At 37.9% G+C, this 20903-nt stretch overlaps 1 protein-coding gene across 1 annotated transcript in view; it reads left to right on the forward strand.

Annotated features, from left to right (window-relative positions):
- The window catches only part of RECK (reversion inducing cysteine rich protein with kazal motifs), a 47231-nt gene extending 29062 nt beyond the window's left edge, over nt 1–18169 (forward strand). Inside the window, 15 exon segments of the mRNA XM_066323531.1 lie at nt 133–312; nt 1293–1462; nt 1465–1504; nt 2279–2415; nt 2903–2935; nt 2938–3042; nt 4961–5149; nt 8562–8684; nt 9153–9324; nt 11091–11146; nt 11149–11282; nt 12582–12795; nt 14065–14138; nt 15792–15947; nt 16930–18169. Of these exon segments, the coding sequence (XP_066179628.1) occupies nt 133–312; nt 1293–1462; nt 1465–1504; nt 2279–2415; nt 2903–2935; nt 2938–3042; nt 4961–5149; nt 8562–8684; nt 9153–9324; nt 11091–11146; nt 11149–11282; nt 12582–12795; nt 14065–14138; nt 15792–15947; nt 16930–17148 (2002 nt within the window). The 3' untranslated portion in view covers nt 17149–18169.
- Nucleotides 18170–20903: the final 2734 nt, after the last annotated feature.

Raw genomic sequence — 20903 nt, forward strand, 5'->3', positions numbered from 1 at the left:
TTGTGGGCTCTAATTAATCCTCTGTGGTGAGCAGAGGCTGTTGTGAGCAGCAAAGAAGTGATGGGCTATATCTGAATGTCTGTCATTCTTTTAATTTCATTTTCTTAACCTCTGTTTCTTTTTTGTTTTCAGAGAGCTCTGCACTAAACTTTATAGCACGAGCTGGGGCAATTCACAGAGCTGGCAAGAATTTGATCGCTTTTGTGAGTATAATGCAGTTGAAGTTTCCATGTTGACCTGTTTAGCAGATGTACGAGAACCTTGTCAGCTGGGCTGTAGAAATCTTACTTACTGCACTAATTTTAATAACAGGTAGGAGAGAGACACTGAATATTTTATAAAGGAATTCCTATGCTTTGATTTCAAAAATAAAATGAAATGTTTTTAAAACTTATTTTTGAGATTGTACGTAGCTTTCTTTCTGCAAGTATGGTTTTAGTTAATTTGAAAATAAGGAGTTTTTCTTTAGAATGAACTTTTGGAAATGTATTTAGCAACAGATGTAACAAAACTTACAAGAATAAAAGTTAACCTGTTAACTTGTAAAATGTCAGTTTATTACCTCTGCATATTCCTCTGTCTTACTGCATAGACAAGCAAATCATGGTAACTGGAATGTTGTATGTTATAAATAAGGTAAAAGGGTTTGTTAAAGTTACGTTTTACTCATTTTCAAAATTCATTTTTTGCGGTGATGTTTCTATGGGTTTGTACTCTATAGGACAAAATTATTTAAAAGTGGTGTCTGAAAGTAATTGCAAGGTTGCAGTAAGAGTTTTTAAAAAAACACTAGATTTTCTTAGCTATTAGAGATCCCTGGCCTCTTTTTTTCTTTTTTTTTTTTTTTTTTTTTTTTTTTTTTTTTTTTTTTTTTTTTTTGTACCATGTAGTGGCATGAATGTTATATGAGTAGGAGAATCCCAAGCCTGGCTAAATATAAATGATAAATAACTTGCATTAGTGATATACCAAGAAATATTTTCTTAGATATTTGGGCTATCTAAGATATTTGCTCTTAAGTCAACTTCAGGTGAGAAACATTAAAGTGATATTTGATCTAAGAGATAGAGGTGAGAATGGAGTTTCAGCCTTGAATCTTAAAGACCTTGTCTTCCTTAAAGACAGATTTCAAATTGATTCTGTTCTTGCTTAACTGTGGGAGGGATTAATTGCTTGTATACCACGAAAAGCAAGTCATATGAAGAATGTAGAATTCTTACAGTGAAAAGGGAAAATATGTGATACTTTCTTTTTCTTTTATACATACTATATCTTACCCTTCTCCTTTTAAGACCAACAGAACTTTTTAGAAGCTGCAATACTCAGTCAGACCAGGGAGCTATGAATGACATGAGGCTATGGGAAAAAGGGACTATTAAGATGCCATTCATAAATATTCCTGTGCTTGATATTAAAAAATGCCAACCAGAAATGTGGAAGGCAATTGCCTGCTCCCTGCAGATTAACCTTGTCACAGCAAATCTAGAGGAAGTATTATCTGCAAGTAAGTACTGTGGGTTAAAACAAAAACCATTTTAGAGGTTTTATTAAGGATTTTAATGAAAACTAAAAAGATGTAGGACTGTATTTGCTATGTTAGGAAAACATGGCAAGGCAAACATGGAGGGAATATGAAATTGCATGGTTTCCATTGCTTAAATCTCCATTGTATGGTTGCCAGAATCTCCATCACTGTAAAATAAGCTATTTGCCTGTTAATGAGATGGATGTATATCCTTGCATTGTAAAGTGAAAGAAAAAAGAGTTATTGAAAGATTTTTTTTGGCTCTCCGTGGTATCTTCAACCTTTTTTGGTTTTGGGATCTACTGATAACTTTCAGGTGACAGAAAGGTCTGGAAAAAAAAAGACTTTTTTTCTTAAATAAATTTTGAAAGTAAGTGGTTGAGTCGAAAAAAAGAGCAGTTAATAGTGCAGGTAGTGAGGTAGAGTTCAACCCATATTAGACATTAGTAAATGAAGGAAATGGTTGGGCTTGGAAGACACATGGATATGATGCCATAGAAAATAAAGATCACCAATCCCAAAGTCAAAGAGGAGTAGTACAAGCAGTAGTTTCTGTCTTTGTGTCACAAATTTGTTCTTCCCTTCTATGTAGCATGTGTATATATATATATATTAAAAAATGCTCTGCTGTGAGGCATATTGGGCAAGTTGTGTATTCAGGGAAGGAAATAACATTAGAAAGAAATCGTTTTCATATAAGCCCTTTTTTGTTCAAGTAGTCTTCATGAAATTCTGTCTCTTTATTATCTGTAGATCAGATTGTGTGGAAATACTGAAGAAGTGTGGAGATCATAATAGATTCCCTGAAGGCCACTCAGCTGAGAGTATTTGTGAACTCTTATCTCCAACAGACGACTTGGAGAACTGTATACCCTTGGATACTTACCTGAGTAAGCACTAACATACCTGTGCAGCAAAATTAGAAACCAGGATATTTTGAATGCTTCTCATTACTTTTAATAATCTTCATTATTTATTTTAAAGAAAATGGTAATGAATTTGAGACATTTTATTTAGTGTATTAGGGAAAACTGGAATTTTCAAGTTGCCATAGTTCATTGCTTCTATTTCTTCTTGTATTGGGCATATGTGACAAGAAAATTATTGGGCAGACAAGATAAAGGAAATATATTTTGCATGTGAAGGATCATCCAGATCATCATTTGCAGGACTGAGGATTAAACTGTTGTAGTAAGTTAACTACTTGGTCATATCAAGCTTCTACATCTATAATTAAAGTCAAAAAATTGCATTTTATGATGGAATTTTACTGGACTTAAGAAATACAGTTTTACTGGACTTAAGAAATGCCATGCTTTGCTGAAGAAAGATTAACCTAATTTAAATCAGTGTAGATGATGTATATTCTGTTTTCAGGCCCAAGTTCTTTAGGCAACATTGTAGAAGATGTCAACATCCATGTAATCCAAACCCATGTGCAGCTAATCAGCTGTGTGAAGTAAATAGAAAAGGATGTCGATCTGGAGAGCTGTGTCTTCCATATTTGTGTGTGCCAGGTAAAGGTTTTTTAGGCTTCTCTTTACTGAATTTTGCTGGTAAATATGTCATTGAAATGTTGTTGAAGGTTTTAAAGTGAATTGCTGTGCCATGGGTTAACCCAGCTGGCACCTGAGTACACATACCGCCACTTGCTCACTTTCCCATCTGGCTGGAGAGGAACAGTTTAGTCACTGAAGTGAAGTTAGGAAAAATGATAGTTGTGATGGTGCTGTTAATGCAAAGTGAGATAACAAAAAGAGAGGAATACAACCCAGAGGAACCAAGAGATATACAGTGCCACAGCTCCCCTCCCACTGACCCAACACTCAGCCCTTCCCACCAAAGATGTCTGGATGTGCAGCCAATGGCGTTTCTGCTTCTGCTCCCTTCAGTGATACTTCTGATGTGGTTGCACCTCACCAGACAGACACTTATGGTCATTTGGGAACTGCTTTTTTAGAACACTTGTGTTGTCTAACCTCTGCACCATATGTAGATGTGAGCTGACTGGGCAGAGAGCCTCATGCAGAACAAGTTTCATGTCCCTAACTTTGAAATGGCACTGTTGGGTGGTGTCAGTAACAAGGATCAAACCTACAAGGAGCTGTGAGACACTGCACTGTCCAGCTTCTACAGCCCCTACATTGTTCTGCCCTAGGCACTGGTAGTGTTTGCCACAGTTTTCCCCTTTCCTTTAAAGCAGAAGCTGCCATTCAGTGGCATGAGGGGTCAGGTGTGGTTCCTGAAGCAGAGTGGAAAGTGTGCATTTGGTGACCACTTGAATACGTGTGTGACTGAGCAAGTGAGAGCAACACGGACTTTTACACTGAATTGCATGGAGCAGCCTCCTTTCTAGATGAGGTGATAGAGAACATTGCCATAGCTGTCTCACATCAGTTCCCTGAGCCTCTTTTCTTCCAGCACTTCTGTGGCTGATCAGCAGTTTCCCCAGTGGTTCCTAATTAAAAAGAGGAAAGCTGGATTTTGCTTCACTGCATACATACAAGCTGGATTTTGCATACATCTGCTCTACTTGTGCTCTTTTAAAAGCCAGGATAGATTTCAGCTCATTCTTTGTGTGAGCTTAGGGACATTGTTTTTGTTATGCTTCTATGACCCTTACTAATATTTTTGTCTTCCTGGAAAGCTTAGCCTTATTGCTATAGAGGTTGTATTGTCTTTACTTGCTGCAAAAGTCATTAAAAGTCATCTGAAAACAAGCTCACGCAGAGCTTTTGAAGAAACAGTTTGCTTCCTCTGAAGGTTGGAGAGTGACTTTTCTATTTAAATTCAGTCTTTTAATTTAATTCAGGGAGTTTGTTGCAGTTCAGCCCTTGTAGGGTTACTTCAATCTGCTATTTATTTTATTATTTTTCCTTGCAATTCTTAAAACCTTTTCCTCCCCTCCCTTCCCCTCCCCTCCGTTTTCCTGCTTTTTCTCCCTTTCTCCCCTCTTCACATCTACTTGTAAGAATTATTCAGTGTTCACTTAAAAGGTACAAGTAGAGAAGAAAGGAACAGTAAAATATGTGAGGGAGGGGAAATGACTTTGGCTTTACTTGTCAATTCAAATTTAATTCAAATTCTATATTGGAGAGAGTGAAGCATGTGTAGTATTTGTCATATAAATTTTCATACTACTGCAGAGCTGGAAAATCAAAATACTTGAGAATTATTGTAATTTCAAGTCTATTTATCAAAAGTAACATCTTTACAGGTTCTTCAGAACTTTGTCTCAAGCAACTATCTTCTATTTTTTTTCTGCTTCTATTTTTGCTGTTTATTTCCTCTGTGAAATGGGTGAATTTAAGGGCAAGAGTAAGGCTGCTCAAGCACACCTTACGTTTTTTGCAAGTCAGTGTAGTAACTAATTGCAGTAGTAGCAGTTGCCCATGTGTTTACTACTTATGAGCTCATTTTTTTCCATGTATGCAGGCTGCAAACTGGGAGAAGCCTCTGATTTTATTGTCCGCCAAGGGACACTTATCCAAGTTCCATCCTCAGCTGGTGATGTTGGGTGCTACAAGATTTGTACCTGTGGACACAGTGGATTGCTAGAGAACTGTATGGAAATGCGTTGTGTTGACCTCCAGAAGTCATGCATTGTTGGAGGACAAAGGAAAAGTAAGTAACAGAGCAGTGATGCATCCAGCACCTGCTCCTCACCTGATGAATTTTGAGCTATATGAGAAGACTCAGAGGGTCTGAATTCAGGGTTAATCAGGAAATGCAAAAGCTGATGATTGCATGCCTATATTTAATACTGGGTTAAGTCTTACATATGCTGGAGGGTTCCATTGTTGAAATGAATTCTGAACTGTGCCAGTCTCAATCAATCACAGTCCTGTGTGAAGGATGTTCTCAATACACCCTTTCTTTAGGGGTGGTTTCTTTACTAGCTCCAAATGGTTGATGGGGGGTTGTTTTGGATATGTTGGGGGTTTTTTTCCATGAACTCCCAAGGTTTGTGTTTCCACTCAGGTGGCTGGCACAAAGATTTCTTTCACTATTTATTGGTTCATCCAGCTTAAGATTTGTTAGTACTCATGCGCATATTCAGAGTAGAAAGCGCACATCTTAAAATAGTAACAATAGGATTGAATAAAAATACAGGATAGGTTGTGGTGATCAAGTGTAGGGTTCAAGAAAGGCAGAGAGTCCAGCTACCTGTCTACACTGAACCATTCCCTTTTCCCCCCTTCCCTTGCTTTCCCACACATCCTCCTGCTTCATTCATCTTATTACTCCTTTTCCTTTTCCTTGCTTCTTCAGCTAAACATCCCATAATAAGTTTTGCACAATCTCAAGATTAAATAAGAATTATAGTTAAAGATTCTTACCATGGGGCTACATATGCCTAAAAATAAACGTGTAAGCAATACATGATGATGATGAAGGTGTGTTGAACACAGGTCTTCCTCACCATGGCAGCTCTCTGTTTACAGTTTAGATTGGCATGGGTAACAAGGATTAATTGCATTCTACCTAATCTGACAGTCAAAGGAGATCAAGGAAATGTGGCAGGTGATGCTTCTTAGAAGATTATATTGATTTATTTTCAGATTTACTCTCTGCTTGAGAGCTTTAAATGTGTATTTTTGTCACGCAAACTGGAAAAAGAAAACAAAAAGAAAAGCTACTACTAGGTAGGGGAAAACTTACAAAAGATCTTGAATATAAAATAGAGTCTGTGCTGAGCTGTGACCTGTCTGAAGTTGGTGTCTTTGAATCAGAAAGCAAGAAGATTTTCTGCTAGTGAACAGTTACATATCTCAGCACTGGACATTGTTTTAGTGACTGTAAATCAGCCTTTTAAAACTACTGTCAGACTGTTGTCCAAGCAGAGCTAAAGCAAGTTAAAATATCTCATGAGTCTAAAATAACTGAGGTTGTTTTTTTTTTTACCATAGGATAAGTTATTTTCACACTAAGTAAAACTTAGGAAGCAAGGCACTTGTTGTAGTTTCATTTGTTACAGACATAATTTTCAGATTGGGAACCAATCCTAAATGATGAAAGGGCAGGAATTTGGGGATATTTCTTCCTCACAAAAGATACCAAGTCGAGGTAAATAAACAATTGTACAATTATTTTCATCACTCAGGAAAGTCTGCCTGCAGTATTCCATGGAATGGAATGGAGGATTTTGGAATCTGGTTTTTTGTTGTTTGCACAAAGAATGAAAAAGGGAAACAAACATACTTAAAACTTTTCTTTTTCTCTTTTCTTTTTTTGCCCCCAGAATTGGTACTATTTATTCATGGAAGCAGAACACTGAAAACATCTTAACATTAACAGTATATTTGATGGGCAGTTGTAGAAAGTATCTGGTGAATGTCGATACTTTTAGATGTTGTATTAACAAATAAGAGTTTTTTAATGGTGACTAACTTTTTATGGACCATTCATCCAAGGAAACTTGCAGTTTTTCAGATTATTGGTAAAAATAATCACAAAAATACCTGATGCGGTGTTTGTATTTTATGGCTGCACAGTATCCAGCTCTCACTTGTTCTGGTAACCATAACAGTATGTGTAGTGTAGGTATTCAGTAAGTGCTGACCATTTGAAAACAAGCAAACCACCACAACCCCAAGGCCAGACAGCTTCCTCTTTTGCCATGGTGACTCATGAAGTATTTCTGGTGATTAAGACTCTAGGTATTGTGTAATAAAAGATAAAATTACTAGGTTCCAAATTGTTAGGTGATGCATTAGATGTTAGAAAGCAAAGAATTAAAAGTTTATGGTCACCATGTAAATACTTTGCAGTAAATATATTTAATTGGTTTATATGTCAGTTGTAAAAAGCCAGGGTTTAGACATAAAATCTGAACTGTATTTTTTACAACCATTCTCTATAGAGAAAACAACCCTGAATGTTTTGAATGATGCTGGGTTTCTTGTGTTGTGAGTTGACTCCAGCCAATGAAATGATTACAGATCATTGCTGATCAACACAGGTTGCTGTGTGCACTCTTTGACAGTGAAAGACAATCACCCTGCTCAGTTTTCTGGTAGATCCAAGTCAGGTACTCTGAAGAATCACCTGAGATCCTGTGTTTGGCATTACCTTCTAAGCTCTTCTTCTTTCCTGCTAGCAAATTCCTTGGTCCTTTGATAGTACTGTGGTGTAAAGAGAGCGTTTGTGCTACAGAGGCATTCTGTCTCACCCTCTCTTGTTTATATCTGAGCCCCACTTCTGAATTGCTCCAGTGCTGAGGGTTTCCTTGTGCCTGTGTAATATTTTCTTAAAAGTTCTAATTCTCAATCTCAACCCTTTGAAAAGAGATTAGAGGACATTACCTTATTTTGAAAGGCACGATTACTATAATTTTCCTCAGAGCTGTGTATTTGTTGGTAGTCTTTGATAGCCAGTTTGGTTATGGATTGATCGGAGTCTGTCAGCAACATGAACTGATTTGATACAAAATATACATCACGGTGAAGGTCAGTCATATGGACACTTCAGAAAACTGAACTGGAGTTGCTAAACTGAAGAAAAATCCCTTAAGTTTCTTAGATTCAGGTGTGAAAATGTTACTGACTTATAAAATACATTCCAATCCAATTAAGGTTGGAATGAATCATTGGCAGTTTTACCTCTTGAGAAACACATACAAGTTGTGCTGTGTGTGTGAGACAAAACATTTAGGAGTATTACGTGGAATTTAATTTAGAAGAATGTGTCTTTACAAAAGCTTTACCTTTAAGAAAACATGAAACTTGCTAACCAGAATTTATTGTTCTTAGAAAAAAACAAACAGAAAACCTAACTTATACAGGCTTTGAAAGGACAAAGTGCTTGCTTCTGTGGTTACTAATTAATCAAACCACAGACTTTTCTTTTAAGTGAATAAAGCAAAACTTGAAATCTATTGAGGAAAAAAAAAAAAGGATGAAAATTTCAGGGGGGAAATATACTGAAAAGGGAAATTACAGAAATGAGATAAGAATGTAGCATCTATGTACTGCATATGAATAGGTCTTCTGGTGTGTTTGCATTAATTGCATGTATTTACTTGATTTATTTGAAGGCCATGGAACGTCCTTTAATATAGATTGCAATGTCTGCTCCTGTTTTGCTGGAAACTTGATTTGTTCCACACGTCAGTGTCTAACTGAGCACAGCTCAGAGGATGAACGTCGGAAGTTTACAGGTAACTTTCTGAACCATGGAAACTGTAAATTGAGTATTTTTAGAGCAGGGATTATCAACTAAATTTGTTCTACAGTATTAGTGGAAAACGCCTGATAATTTGTTATTACTTTGGTTTTTTAACTTTCTTTTTCGCATGTCCAAGCTGAACTGCAGGAAGAGCACATCAAAAAAGAAAATCAATCAACTGAAAAATAAAACCTCAAGTAATACATAAAAATAAGTAGAGACAGGGTGCACTAGGGAGGAGAGGTAAGGAGTTTAGGGGAAAATGGAGAAAGCTGAGTAGAAGAGGCAGGACACAAACTTCCCTTCCTGCTCGTTGTAAGTGCCTGTGTGCTCCAGCATTGCTAAATGACAGGTGGGAGGAAAGGGCTGAAGGCAGAGACGCCTCAGTGACACCTTGTGTATCTTGTGTCATGGAAGATTAGTATGCACCCAGTCCCTGTTCTGTGTGTTGCTCTTGCAGGTTTGCCCTGTAACTGTGTGGACCAGTTTGTCCCAGTGTGTGGCCAGAACGGGCGCACGTATCCCAGCGCGTGCATAGCTCGCTGCGTTGGGCTCCAGGACAACCAGTTTGAATTTGGATCGTGTATTTCCAAGGATCCTTGCAACCCAAACCCTTGTAATAAAAATCAAAGGTAAAAGCAGGACATTTTTCAGCTTTTTTTGGCTTCATCCACTCATAAAACAGATGTATGAGTTCTTTGAATGTGTTGTATATTGTAACATTCTAGTTTTGGGGCTATTCCAATAAAAATAATGTTTGAAGTAGCTGCTTTTTATTTATCGTAGTAATATTGGACTGTAATAATGCCAGTTCTTGGTTCCATTTTTGTAGTGCTGTGTCAATTAAATTCATATACAGATCTCAGTTTAGCAATAAAAGTGACTTCATGTACACATCCCAAAGTGGGAGAATCAGATTTTGTCAAAACCGGCAGTAACTGTCATTTTACTACCTTGTTTCACGGCTTCTTTTACTAGTTTACACGTCTGAATTCAAGACTTGGAGTCAGTCTTGCTTATTCAGTCAAGTAATCTGTGGTTTTTGTCTCTAAATAGGAAAATATCAATCACCCTCCTTTTTCTTAGACTGAAATCTTGTGAAAACTATGTACAGTCCTCTGGTTTTTCAGTATCAAGAAAAGCAAAATCTGCATAGACAATATATTAAAACAAAAATATGCTTTGTATTAGTGTCAGACAAAAAAATCTGACCTTTCTTACAGAGATCAAAGTATGTGGCTCACAATATTGGTCTCTGTCTTCAATTTTCTCAGTGTTGTGCAATACTGCACTCTCCTTTGAATTAGTGCATTTTTCTGTTTTGAAAGAAAGCCATCAAAATAAGTTGTGTAATATTGTGCTTTCATGAAAGCTGATTGTAGCGATTTCAGGGGTTTTTTCCTTTTTCTGCAGTTAAAATGCCATGATGCAGAAAATACTGAGGAAAACAGTAGTTACAGCCGTAATGACATTCAAAATTGGAATTTCAAGCTGCATTGTGGCTAAACATTTTTTACTTTTTATGTTTGAAATTTGGAGAGTACTGTGGATAAACATTTCTGACTTTATATGTTTGAAATCTGGAGAGTACTAGAGGCTTTTCCGGTTTTTTCAAAATACCATTATGCTTAGAACATCAACTTGTAGTTTCAGTAAAGGACAAAATACATTTTGCACGAGATGGCATTTCTCTAGCAGAGGGATGCCTTGCAGGGCCTATGCCAAAGGTTTTGCAGATAAGATCATGGAAGGTACACGTTTAATACAAAGGGGAAAGAATTTGTGCTGTTCTTCTGTCTGGATTTGTCAGTGAAGGCTGCAGAGGAATGGATGCCAAGAAAGTGTCATTATGAGATTTTTCTGCTTGTTTGCAGTCATCCTCTAGATGGATGTTGTACAATATTCTGAACCTCCAAAGCTAGAATCCAGTTAGATTTTTGTACTTGAAACCATATAATCTTATAGGTCTTGTTTTCACCCCTTTCTCAGAGCAAGGGCGAGACTAGACCTCTGCAATAGAATCTTCTTTGTCTTGCTGTTTTCATGTTTTTCTCTAGTCTCGCTGTTCTTACATATTAATTTACAAAATGAAGTATGGGAGTAGGTAGGAAGCTTATCCAAGCCTTCATCCATTGAAAACTACTTGGTAAAAGATAAAGTTAGTGGAAACTGTAGTTCTGTTGACATACATTGAGTAAAACGTTGTATGAAACTGTTCCAGGTTTGTTGAGACCTGAAATGGGCTATTGAGAGTGTTTTATCACTCCTGCAGCTCTGCTGAACCACGGTTACTATAAAGCACTGGAGAAAATTTCACTGAAAATATTTTCCTCAATATGTTGAAAATTAAAAGAAAAATTCCATGCCATGCCATGAAATTATTATGACCTTTCTGCAGGTGCATACCAAAAAAACAAGTTTGCTTGACCAGTTTTGAGAATTTCGAATGCAGCCAGCTGAATGTGTGCCAAGGCAGTTAAATTGTGACCAGACACGGGATCCTGTTTGTGACACAGACAATGTGGAATACACTAACTTGTGTACTTTGTACCAAAAAGGAAAAAGTTTGGCATACCAAGGACCATGCCAGGTAGGAAGTGGTTCTGGCAATAAGTATCAAATCTTCTTTGTTTCTTGGTGTTCAATTTAACAATGTTTTTTGGTTTTTGTTTTTTGTTTTTTTAAATATTGTTTGTTTGTTTGGGTCATTTTTGAGTATTCTTTTTGGCGTTTATCACTTATAAAATGTTCTAATAGAAAGTAGTAATTTTAAAATTTTAACTAGTATAAAAATAATATCACAATCTTCAGAATTTTGTCAAGTGTTTCTCTGCTTTAGTTAACAGTTGTCTCAGAGGCAAACAAAAGCTCTACTTAGCTTTCTTGGAGATAATACTTTTAATATTTATATCTTCCTATACATGCTAATAAGCTTGCACAGTGAGGTGTGTTTTCAGTAATTAGTGCAGTTCCTTGGTTACTTAAATGCTAATTCTTACCAATTTTAACTTGTTAAAATATAAAATAATGCCCAGCCATAGAAAGTCTTTAGCTTCTTGTGTGATTGTATCCCAGGTTTACCAAGTTCATTGCTCAGGATCTATTTACAGACGAGGCAGTCTGTAATGATTTTCTAATTAGTCTGCATTGGATTAGTCTTCATATTAATCCTTGAGAAGGATTAAAATCACACTTAGTTTTTGCATTCCAGCACTCTTTACGGTGGTGTTAGACAAGCTACTTCTGGCACCTTACAAAAACAAATACACAAATATAAGTAATATAGGTAAATAAGTGGTATATAAAATATACAATAATGTGTTAGAAATACATGTGCATGCACACTAAAGTTCAAGCACACAAAACCACGCTAAGATGAATTAATAAATTACTAATGAGTTGTTAGGAAAATTATTTTATTAATAGACTATTCTAAGATATAATGAAATTATAATTTTAATTGATTTAATAAGTTAATTTAAATATAGTCATTTTATTTAAGCATTAGCACAGAACAAAAGTTGTTGGTTTCTGAAATATGTTCTATTGTGCATTTCTCAGACTCTGTCACCTCCTTGAAGTATTTACCCTTTTCATTTATGGCCCATTCATAAACTGGCAGGTTATTTCTTACCTTTTCAAAGCCTTGGCAGCATTAGCGGTGAATTCCCATGAACTTTGGTTTTCCCCACGTTGAAACTACCGGGAAGTTTGTGCAGGAGGGCTGAGGTGACATTTTGGGGTTGCCAAGGTAACGTTCTGGGGTTGCCGAGGTGACATTTTGGGGTTGCTTAAGTGACACTTTGGGATTGCCGAGGTGACGTTTTGGGGTTGCTGAATGACGCTTTGGGGTTGCTGAAGTGATGTTTTGGGGTTGCCGTGTGCGCAGCCGTTCTGCAGGTCGGCGGAGCCCGTGTGCGGCCACGACGGACAGACGTACAGCAGCGTGTGCGCTGCCTACGCCCAGCGCGTGGCCGTGGACTACCAGGGGCACTGCCAGGCCGTGGGTGCGCTGCTCTCCCACCAGGGCCCCCACTCCGAGTGCGCCTTCGTCCAGTGTCCCCAGCTGTCGGCCACGGCCTGCCGGCCGCTGCTCGCACCAGGTGGGGCCGCTCACTCCGGGAGGCTCTGGGTGTAAATGGGGCGATACTTGAAACAAAACATGGCTTCAAAATGTTGTGTTAACAGAAAGCATAATGACTCTGCTTAGGGCTAGAACAGGCCAGTGTCGGGACAAAGCTAAGTAAACCTGAACTGGAAAGGCTGTGGCTTTAGGAGGCATGCTCCTTCAGGCTTGTAGAGACTGGCAGCTGGGATGGGTTTGGGAGAAACAAATGAGGTCTGTGGTGTCCGGGGGAGGATCCTTCTAGGAATCCAGTGAATAATTTTTCAGAAGTGGCAGTGCAGATACCACAGTGGAATCCTGAGCTGTCATCAGCACAGGGCTCCCAGAAGGATGAAGATGGTATTTAATTAGAAGACGGAGCAAAATGCCATATGTATTCACAGTACTGTGGAAGACAGCAGGAGTAGTTTTGCAGTGTGTTGGTTTGAACCAGTTTTTTATTGTTTCCACAAGTGCTTCCTTTATGAAACAGCAACTAATCACAGATAATGCATAGAGCAAGAAAAGCTCTGTTCTAAAAACAAAAGAATTTCGTTCATTTTTCTCCTTTCTTGCCCCCTTTGAAAAAGGGTCTTTGTGCTTTGTAATAACACTTAGTCCTGAAAATGTCACTCTGTGAATGTGAATTACATGTAAGCTGGAGAGTGGATTTAATACACAGGATATTGTATTGGATATTGCATGGATAGAAAGTTGAAATATTATCCCTTTGGTTTCTGACATGGTTAGGAAAAACAGGAGACATCTGATGATGTCCATCAGACAAGCACTTTTTCTCCCTTGTTATCTAAAGATTTTAAGCTCCAACATGGTTCAACTGCAGAAATTAATGCTTGCAATGTGCATAAATGCTTCTGTAATGTCCTGGCTATATCAGCTCTTGAAATCCATCATTTCTGTAGCTGATATGCATGCATCCATACAACATCTTGCCTTGTGGTACACACAGTGCCTCCAAGTTTAAGCCTGCATAATAAAGGATCTTAAAGTCAATGAAAATTCATCTTGTTTCTTCCTGCTGATAGTAGTAAATGTGTGTTGAAAGGTGACTATTTTGCACTGTAGATGTTTTAAATATTAAAAAAGTATTAGAAATGTGCAACTCTGCTGTCAAATTGAAACATTTACTTTGCTTTGGTAAATTTGCTATTTTCATTCTCTGTGAATACTCAAATTTTGACTCCTCCTTACTTGAAAGTGAAAAGACTACTTGTTTTGATTACTGAGATTCCTTTAATTCACCTAGGAGCCTGCTGTCCACTATGTGCTGGAATGCTGAGAATCTTATATGACAAAGACAAGCTGGATAATTTTGCAAGGGTAAACAGTTCAATCATGCCTAATGTTAAACGGTATATGAAAAGTCAAGTTACAGTGCACTTCCCCCTGAAAGGTTAACATGTTATTAAAGCCATTATTTTTTAGTTGTTATTTGTGATAATTGGGTGGTTTTTTCCTTATACTGTTTATACTTTCCTTTATTTCTTTATCTGAGTCATAAATTGAATTACAGTGCAAAGCAAAACATAATTAGAGTAGGCACAAACAAGCTGACTCAGGTTTGCAGTTTGTATGACTTGTAATAGTGCAGACAGATTATATAGGAACAGCATCTATAGTTCTACTGCTTTCCTGTCAGAGGTGATGTGTTTGTAGGTGCTATGTGTTTGTGTTGACCAATTTTGCTGAGCAACAGTGTCTGTTGGGTCATGACTGCATCCTGGAGTGTTGTCCAGTTGTCACCTCTAATGGTACCAGGGACACAGTGGCTATTGCAGCTTCTCAGTTCATACATACAACATGTGACTGTGAAGAGTTTTAAGTTTCTGTCAGAAGAAGGCTTTCTAGTTAAAGAAATTTATTTGTCTTCTTCAAGTAGTTGGTGATAACTCCTCTCACCTACTAAGCACCCTGATACCTGGATTATAATGTCTGCCTCCTTTAGTTCAGACAGCTGGTTCATGTGAGAAAAAACTGCTTCAAATACTAGAGAGTTCTATAAATCTAGGGCTGCTATGCCTGTTGTTTCCCAGTGTGGGAGCACAAACCACTGTAACAGATAACCATTTACATTATTTTGAGGTACCTGATAGACACACTATTTTGAGGTACCTGATAGGTACATAGACACGCTAACCATGAAGATGGAGAACACTAGGTATCAAAACCGTGGTTAATTTAAGAATTAAATATTTTCCATCTCTTTCTTTTTCTTTCTTTCTCTTTCTTTTTCTTTCTTTTTCTTTTTTTTTCTCTTTCTCTCCTTCTCTCCTTCTTTCTCTCTCTCTCTTTCTCTCTCTCCTTCTTTCTCTCTCTTTCTCTCTCTTTCTCTCTCTTTCTCTCTCTTTCTCTCTCTTTCTCTCTCTTTCTCTCTCTTTCTCTCTCTTTCTCTTTCTCTCTCTTTCTCTCTCTCCTCTTTTCCTCTCTTCTTTCTCTTCTCTTCTCTCTCTTTCTCTCTCTTTCTCTCTCTTTCTCTCTCTTTCTCTCTCTTTCTCTCTCCTTTCTCTCTCTTTCTCTCTCTTTCTCTCTCTTTCTCTCTCTTTCTCCTCTCTTCTCTCTCCTTTCTCTCTTTCTCTCTTTCTCTCTTTCTCTCTCTTCTCTCTCTCTTTCTCTCTCTTTCTCTTTCCTCTCTCTTTCTCTCTCTTTCTCTCTTTCTCTCTCTTTCTCTCTCTTTCTCTCTCTCTCTCTCTTCTCTCTCTTTTTTTCTCTCTTTCTTTCTCTCTTTTTTTTTTTTTTTTTTTTTTTTTTTTACATTTTTGGAGGGGTAGGTTTTCTTAGAATCAGTGAATCATTTCTTAGAATGATGTTTTAGAAGCATTGAATCCTTTAGGTCTTTTGCTAGCATTCAGGGTACAGTTTCGAAGTGAGTAGTTTAATGGCTGAAACACATTTTTGGGCATGATGTTACTAAAACTGAGGAGGAGAATTTTCCATAATATCACATTATCCACAGAGTTCTTTGTTTCCTTCCAGGTAACAAATAAAAGGCCAATAACAGTACTTGACATACTTGAAAAAATCCGCCTGCACGTGTCAGTGCCACAGTGTGATGTGTTTGGATACTTAAGCATAGAATCAGAAATTGTGATTCTCATCATTCCTGTGGATCAGAACCCCAAACCACTGCAGGTAGATGATGTTGCTATTGATTTACCCAGCATGGATTTGTTTCATATTTATATGTGTAGGATGGTTCTCCCTTGTTTCTCAGGCAGATACATTGTGTGTAATTTGACTGCTCGTGCCCTGTTACAAGCAACTCAGCTCCAACTTGGCTCCAGCTTCGGTCTCCTCCAGCAGAAATAGCCCAAAATGTTACCAGGACTTAGGAAGGAATGTCTTGCTGGCCTGGTCAGCTCTCACTCCATCTGCAGCAGGTGCTGTCAGATTCCTGGGGGTAGGAGGACTCTGAAATCAGAGGCCACCATTGTTTACCTCGTTGGTGGCACCTATTGCTGAGCTAGACACTCCTCAGCTTTCAAAACTTTACACCTCCAGATGTTAAGCTTGTCAAATTAAACTTCACCAGCGGCAACTTCTAATGCTTTTCAAGCGACTTAATACTAAATTCCTTTCTGGAGTGCAGTAGAAAGTGAAGTGAAAGACATTCTCCTAAGAGAAATTCATTAATATCATCATGTCAGTGGGGGAATGGAAACCTGCTGTTTCTCAGGTTCTAGTACTTCCATTCTTTCCTCCCTTTCCCATAAATGATATAAGTTTTTTTTCTGATTTGGAAGGAAAAGCCCAGGAAGGAGAAAATGTTGATTCTTCCACTGTTGCACACTTCAAGGAAATAAGTTGGTCAATCAGGAAGGAAGTCCTCAGTTTTAGAGGCCCTTTCTTTAGTGATAATTGACTGTGGGCTTTTTTGCATCAGCATTCAAAACATATAACCCCATGATAACTTGTATACAGCTTCCTTTCTTTTCCTTTTCTACTACTCAGGACTTCCACAGGAGTTTTCATAGTATCAAAGTCTGTGATGAGACCTCTGATTTGTTTTCCAAGTACTCCCCAAAATTATCTAAATCTTACGTGCTGATGGGAATATATTTGCATTGGCATTTTACGTGGTAAGAAGAGAAACAGTAACTTTCTTTTCCTCTAGATTGAAGCCTGCAATAAAGAAGCAGAAAAGATCGAGTCCCTGATTAACTCAGACAGCCCAACATTAGCATCACATGTGCCACTGTCAGCTCTAATTGCATCTCAAGTACAGGTTTCATTTAGCATTTCCTCTGCTTCTGCACAAGTGGCACCTACTCTGCACTCCTTGTTCATAAGCCTTCTACTCACCTTGTCATCAGCACTGACATGCTACATGTAACTGCTTGGGAAATGTGCATCAGCATTGTGGCATTTGTGTGGTGAAGGACATTTGGAGTTGTTGGTCACTGAACAGAAAACAAAAACCATGCAAGATTCGATGAACTTACATTTTTCAATGAAGGACTAAAGTATTTGAATAATGTGAAAAGATGATTCTCTTACTCATAACTAGTCAGATGACTGTTTCAGCACAATTAGATTGTTTTTCATGGATCTTGGAAACATAAATATGCTCTGGAAGGTTCTGACATTATGGATTTGTGATTTTGAGGAGAAGGGATCTTAGAGGGTTTTTTCAGCAATGAACTAAACAGTGTTTTGAGTTTACTGAAGAATGCTAATTTTATATTATTCAGATGCATATCAGCGACAACAAAAGCATGCACCTATTTTAAACATCGTTTTTGGAAGAAACAGATTGCTGCTACTTAATTACCTTACCAAAAATTTAAGAATTTATTCTCATGTAAATAGGCTTTCCTATTTTATTATGAAGAAAACTAACTAGCCCTGGGCCTATTTCTGTAGACATCTTTCCTTGGACTAGTGAAGACTTGTAGGACTTTGGGCTCACTGCTTGTAAAATGACAATCAAGCTCTATGCTAGTACCTGACTTCAGTGAAGAGATGTGTTCTTTTTATAGTTTTGTACTTTTCAGAATCTCATATCGGATGCAAAATTATAAAGAATCTCAGTATCTATATTTAAGTGCCATTTAAAATATTGCAGTATTTGCATGTTATCTAATGAAATTTATACTTTAAATGTTTATAAAAACAGTGTTTTATTACTTATTGTATTTTATGCACCTGACTTTACTCTACATGAAGTATTTTATATCAGTATTATGATAGCCAAAATTTGAAGTATATACAGAAAAACTTATTTTTGCCAAAATGCTGAACTTTGAAAGAAAGCACTGAAAACTTTTTGAACATGTATGTTGTAGCATGTTTGTAGCAATTATTTTATGCTAAATCTTTTAAATGCAAAAGCATTAAAGCTTTTTATTTTAATACACATTTGTGTCTTGTGTCCTTGTGTAGAATGCATGTAATTTTATGGATTCAGCAACAATGCATATATTTTCCTTTCTCTCTCAAAATAAGCACTTAAAACTAACTGCACTTACATACATCCATGACTCACACAGATAATGTTCCCAAATAGATGTCAAGGGGCTCTCAAGGATGAAAGTGTTCTTGCCAAATACCTTGAGGAAGACTCGTGCACATAATCATCCAAGTCTTGAAACAAAAAACTTGAATATGTTGATAATCCATCTGTTTCTGAAATCTGTTATGTGGATTCTTTAGACTTGGACACAGAAATAGCATGGGTGCATTTCTGAAAAGCTTTTTGAACTGAAATGGCTCAGATGATAACCTCAGGAAATTCAAACAATTCAGATTGTTTATTTTTTCCAAGTCATTAGCAAATATCTCTTCAATGTGTAGCCTGTTAGCCTGCCTAGCATTTAGCTGAAGCAAATCTGATGCCTACTAAAATAAAGGAATTATAAATGTCTTAAGAAAAAAAAATTATACATACATGTGTTTATGGATAGATAGATAGACACAGACAGATAGACAGACAGATAGATATGCACCACACTGGAGAACTTAGTAAAGAGCTTTAAAAACAAACTTTTGGTGAAATAGAATATACAGTGAATTTACTTTAATACATCTGAAAATTATAACAAAAAGTTGCTTTAATTTGTGCAATCAATCTAGGAGAAGCAGAATTTAAGCCCAGAGATTCTGTGATTCTGTAATTTATATGTCGGTGTCCATTGCTTGCTAGAAAAGAGTGAAGCTTTTGAGAGGTTATGCTAAATATGTACAGAACCAATGAGATTTCACAGAATCCTAAATTCTGAAATGGAAGTCCAGCATTCAGACTGTACAGGGTTTACATTCTTTTTTTCTAGATTAACAAAAGCAGTTAACTATTTTCTAGGTTTTCTCAGTACCTTGGACTACCTCAAAGGAAAGAAGAAACTATTTATCTGTGGGTTTTGAATTCAGTTGAACTGGGATAAAAAATAGAAGAAACCAAGCCCAGTCTTAATTGCAACTTAGGAAATTTGAACCTGAGGGGGAAACAACTGATACAGGTTTCAAAGGAGTTTTCCATAAAAGTGCTAATGATCTTCTGTCACCATCTGTGTGGAAATCTGGGTTCACTTAAAAGGAATGGAGACAGCACAAGAGCACTTCAAAGCAGCACAAGCCTGTTTGTTGCTTTTGTGCCAGGACCCAGATGAAACATTTACAAAACATTATTTGCTTCTCTGCCGAGAACCAGCAATGACAATAACTGGCTCCAGAGAGATGCCACCGTCCTCCTTCAGTTTGCTCAGTTTGGCTCTTGCCAGCAAGGTGGCACAGAAATGGAGATGGCACCCTCTGTACACCCCCAGGAGAGGATCAGCCACAGGGACAAATACCAGAGCAAATAAAAGCAAGAGATTTTTGGTTGAGTTCTGAGTCCAACAGGAGCTGGCATCTGAATTTCAGAGGTGAGGAACAATCAGCTCTGAGCAGGCACAAAATCACACGTGGAACTGCAGTGTCACTTCACAACCCTGCTCCTTTCCCATGCTCTACTTTTATGGTGCTTTACCCCCTATCATCACTTGGAGATTTGCACCTGTGTCTCTCAATTCAAAGGTTAAATGTTACACATCTCTACTGAGTTCATGACACTTCTCCAGCTCTTCCTTTTACATGTAACAAGGAATATTTCAAAACTTTTCCCCACCATCTCTATTCCTAGGAAGCCCTGGGAGCAAATACAAATACAGGAATGTTATGTGAGACTGTGGCCCAAGTGTTTCATTTTTGAAGTCTGGGCTAAGCTGACCCTATAGTCAAGTGTTACCAAAAGGGAACAATGAAGGGAAAAATTATTTCACTGCCAGGGTTGTGCAAGACCTGATTGAAACTTCCTGCAAGTTCTTTGAACTGGTGCTTCTATACGGTGAGATTCCAGCTGTTGCATGTGGAGCAGTAATGAAGGTGACAACTGCAGGTAACTCTGTCACCTCCTAAGAGTGGCTGCACCTACCACTGTGTCCTGGGGTGTCTATGATGTCTCTGTATCCCCAACCATCTACTCTGTGTGTGCTGTATGTTCTGTTCTGTTCCTTTAAGCCTGGTTTTGAGGGTGAGCAGGGAAAAAAGGAGCACACAGTTTGTTTTGAAAACAGCATTCACTCCTCTGCATTCTTCTTTCCCTCTTCCTCGGGACCGTGTGTTTGTCGGATACATGGACAGGAGCCAGACAGAGGGTTTTTTTTTCCTTTTAGTTAGTTTAGCTAGCTGAGGTAAGAAGCTTCCTGGATGGGTTTTTTCCCTTTTTCTTGCGATTGTCTAAATCTGCTCTGAACTGAAAACCCAGAGAAGGACCAGGATCTGGCACCCGTGGCCCACTGGGCCTGGACCTCGGCATTTTCCAGCACCGAAAACTGGGACTGTTTCCCACGACTGGGACTGATACAAGACTGAGAGAGCTGAGCTAACTCCTGGCAAGGACTTCCTCAGTTTTGCCATCTCTCTTTGGAGCAGCGAGAGATTTTTTTTTTTTCAATCCTCATGTTCATGGGCATTTTGCTTGTTAAATAAATGGGTTTTTCCACTTTTCTCTGAGGAAATTCTTTTTTTCCGAACCGACTGATGGGAGGGGCCATTTGGGTTTGCTCTCCAGAGGAACCCCATTTGGAGGTTTTCTCCCAAATTTGCCCTAAA

The sequence above is a fragment of the Sylvia atricapilla genome, chromosome 1, assembly GCF_009819655.1.
Source record: "Sylvia atricapilla isolate bSylAtr1 chromosome 1, bSylAtr1.pri, whole genome shotgun sequence".
NCBI lineage: Eukaryota > Metazoa > Chordata > Aves > Passeriformes > Sylviidae > Sylvia > Sylvia atricapilla.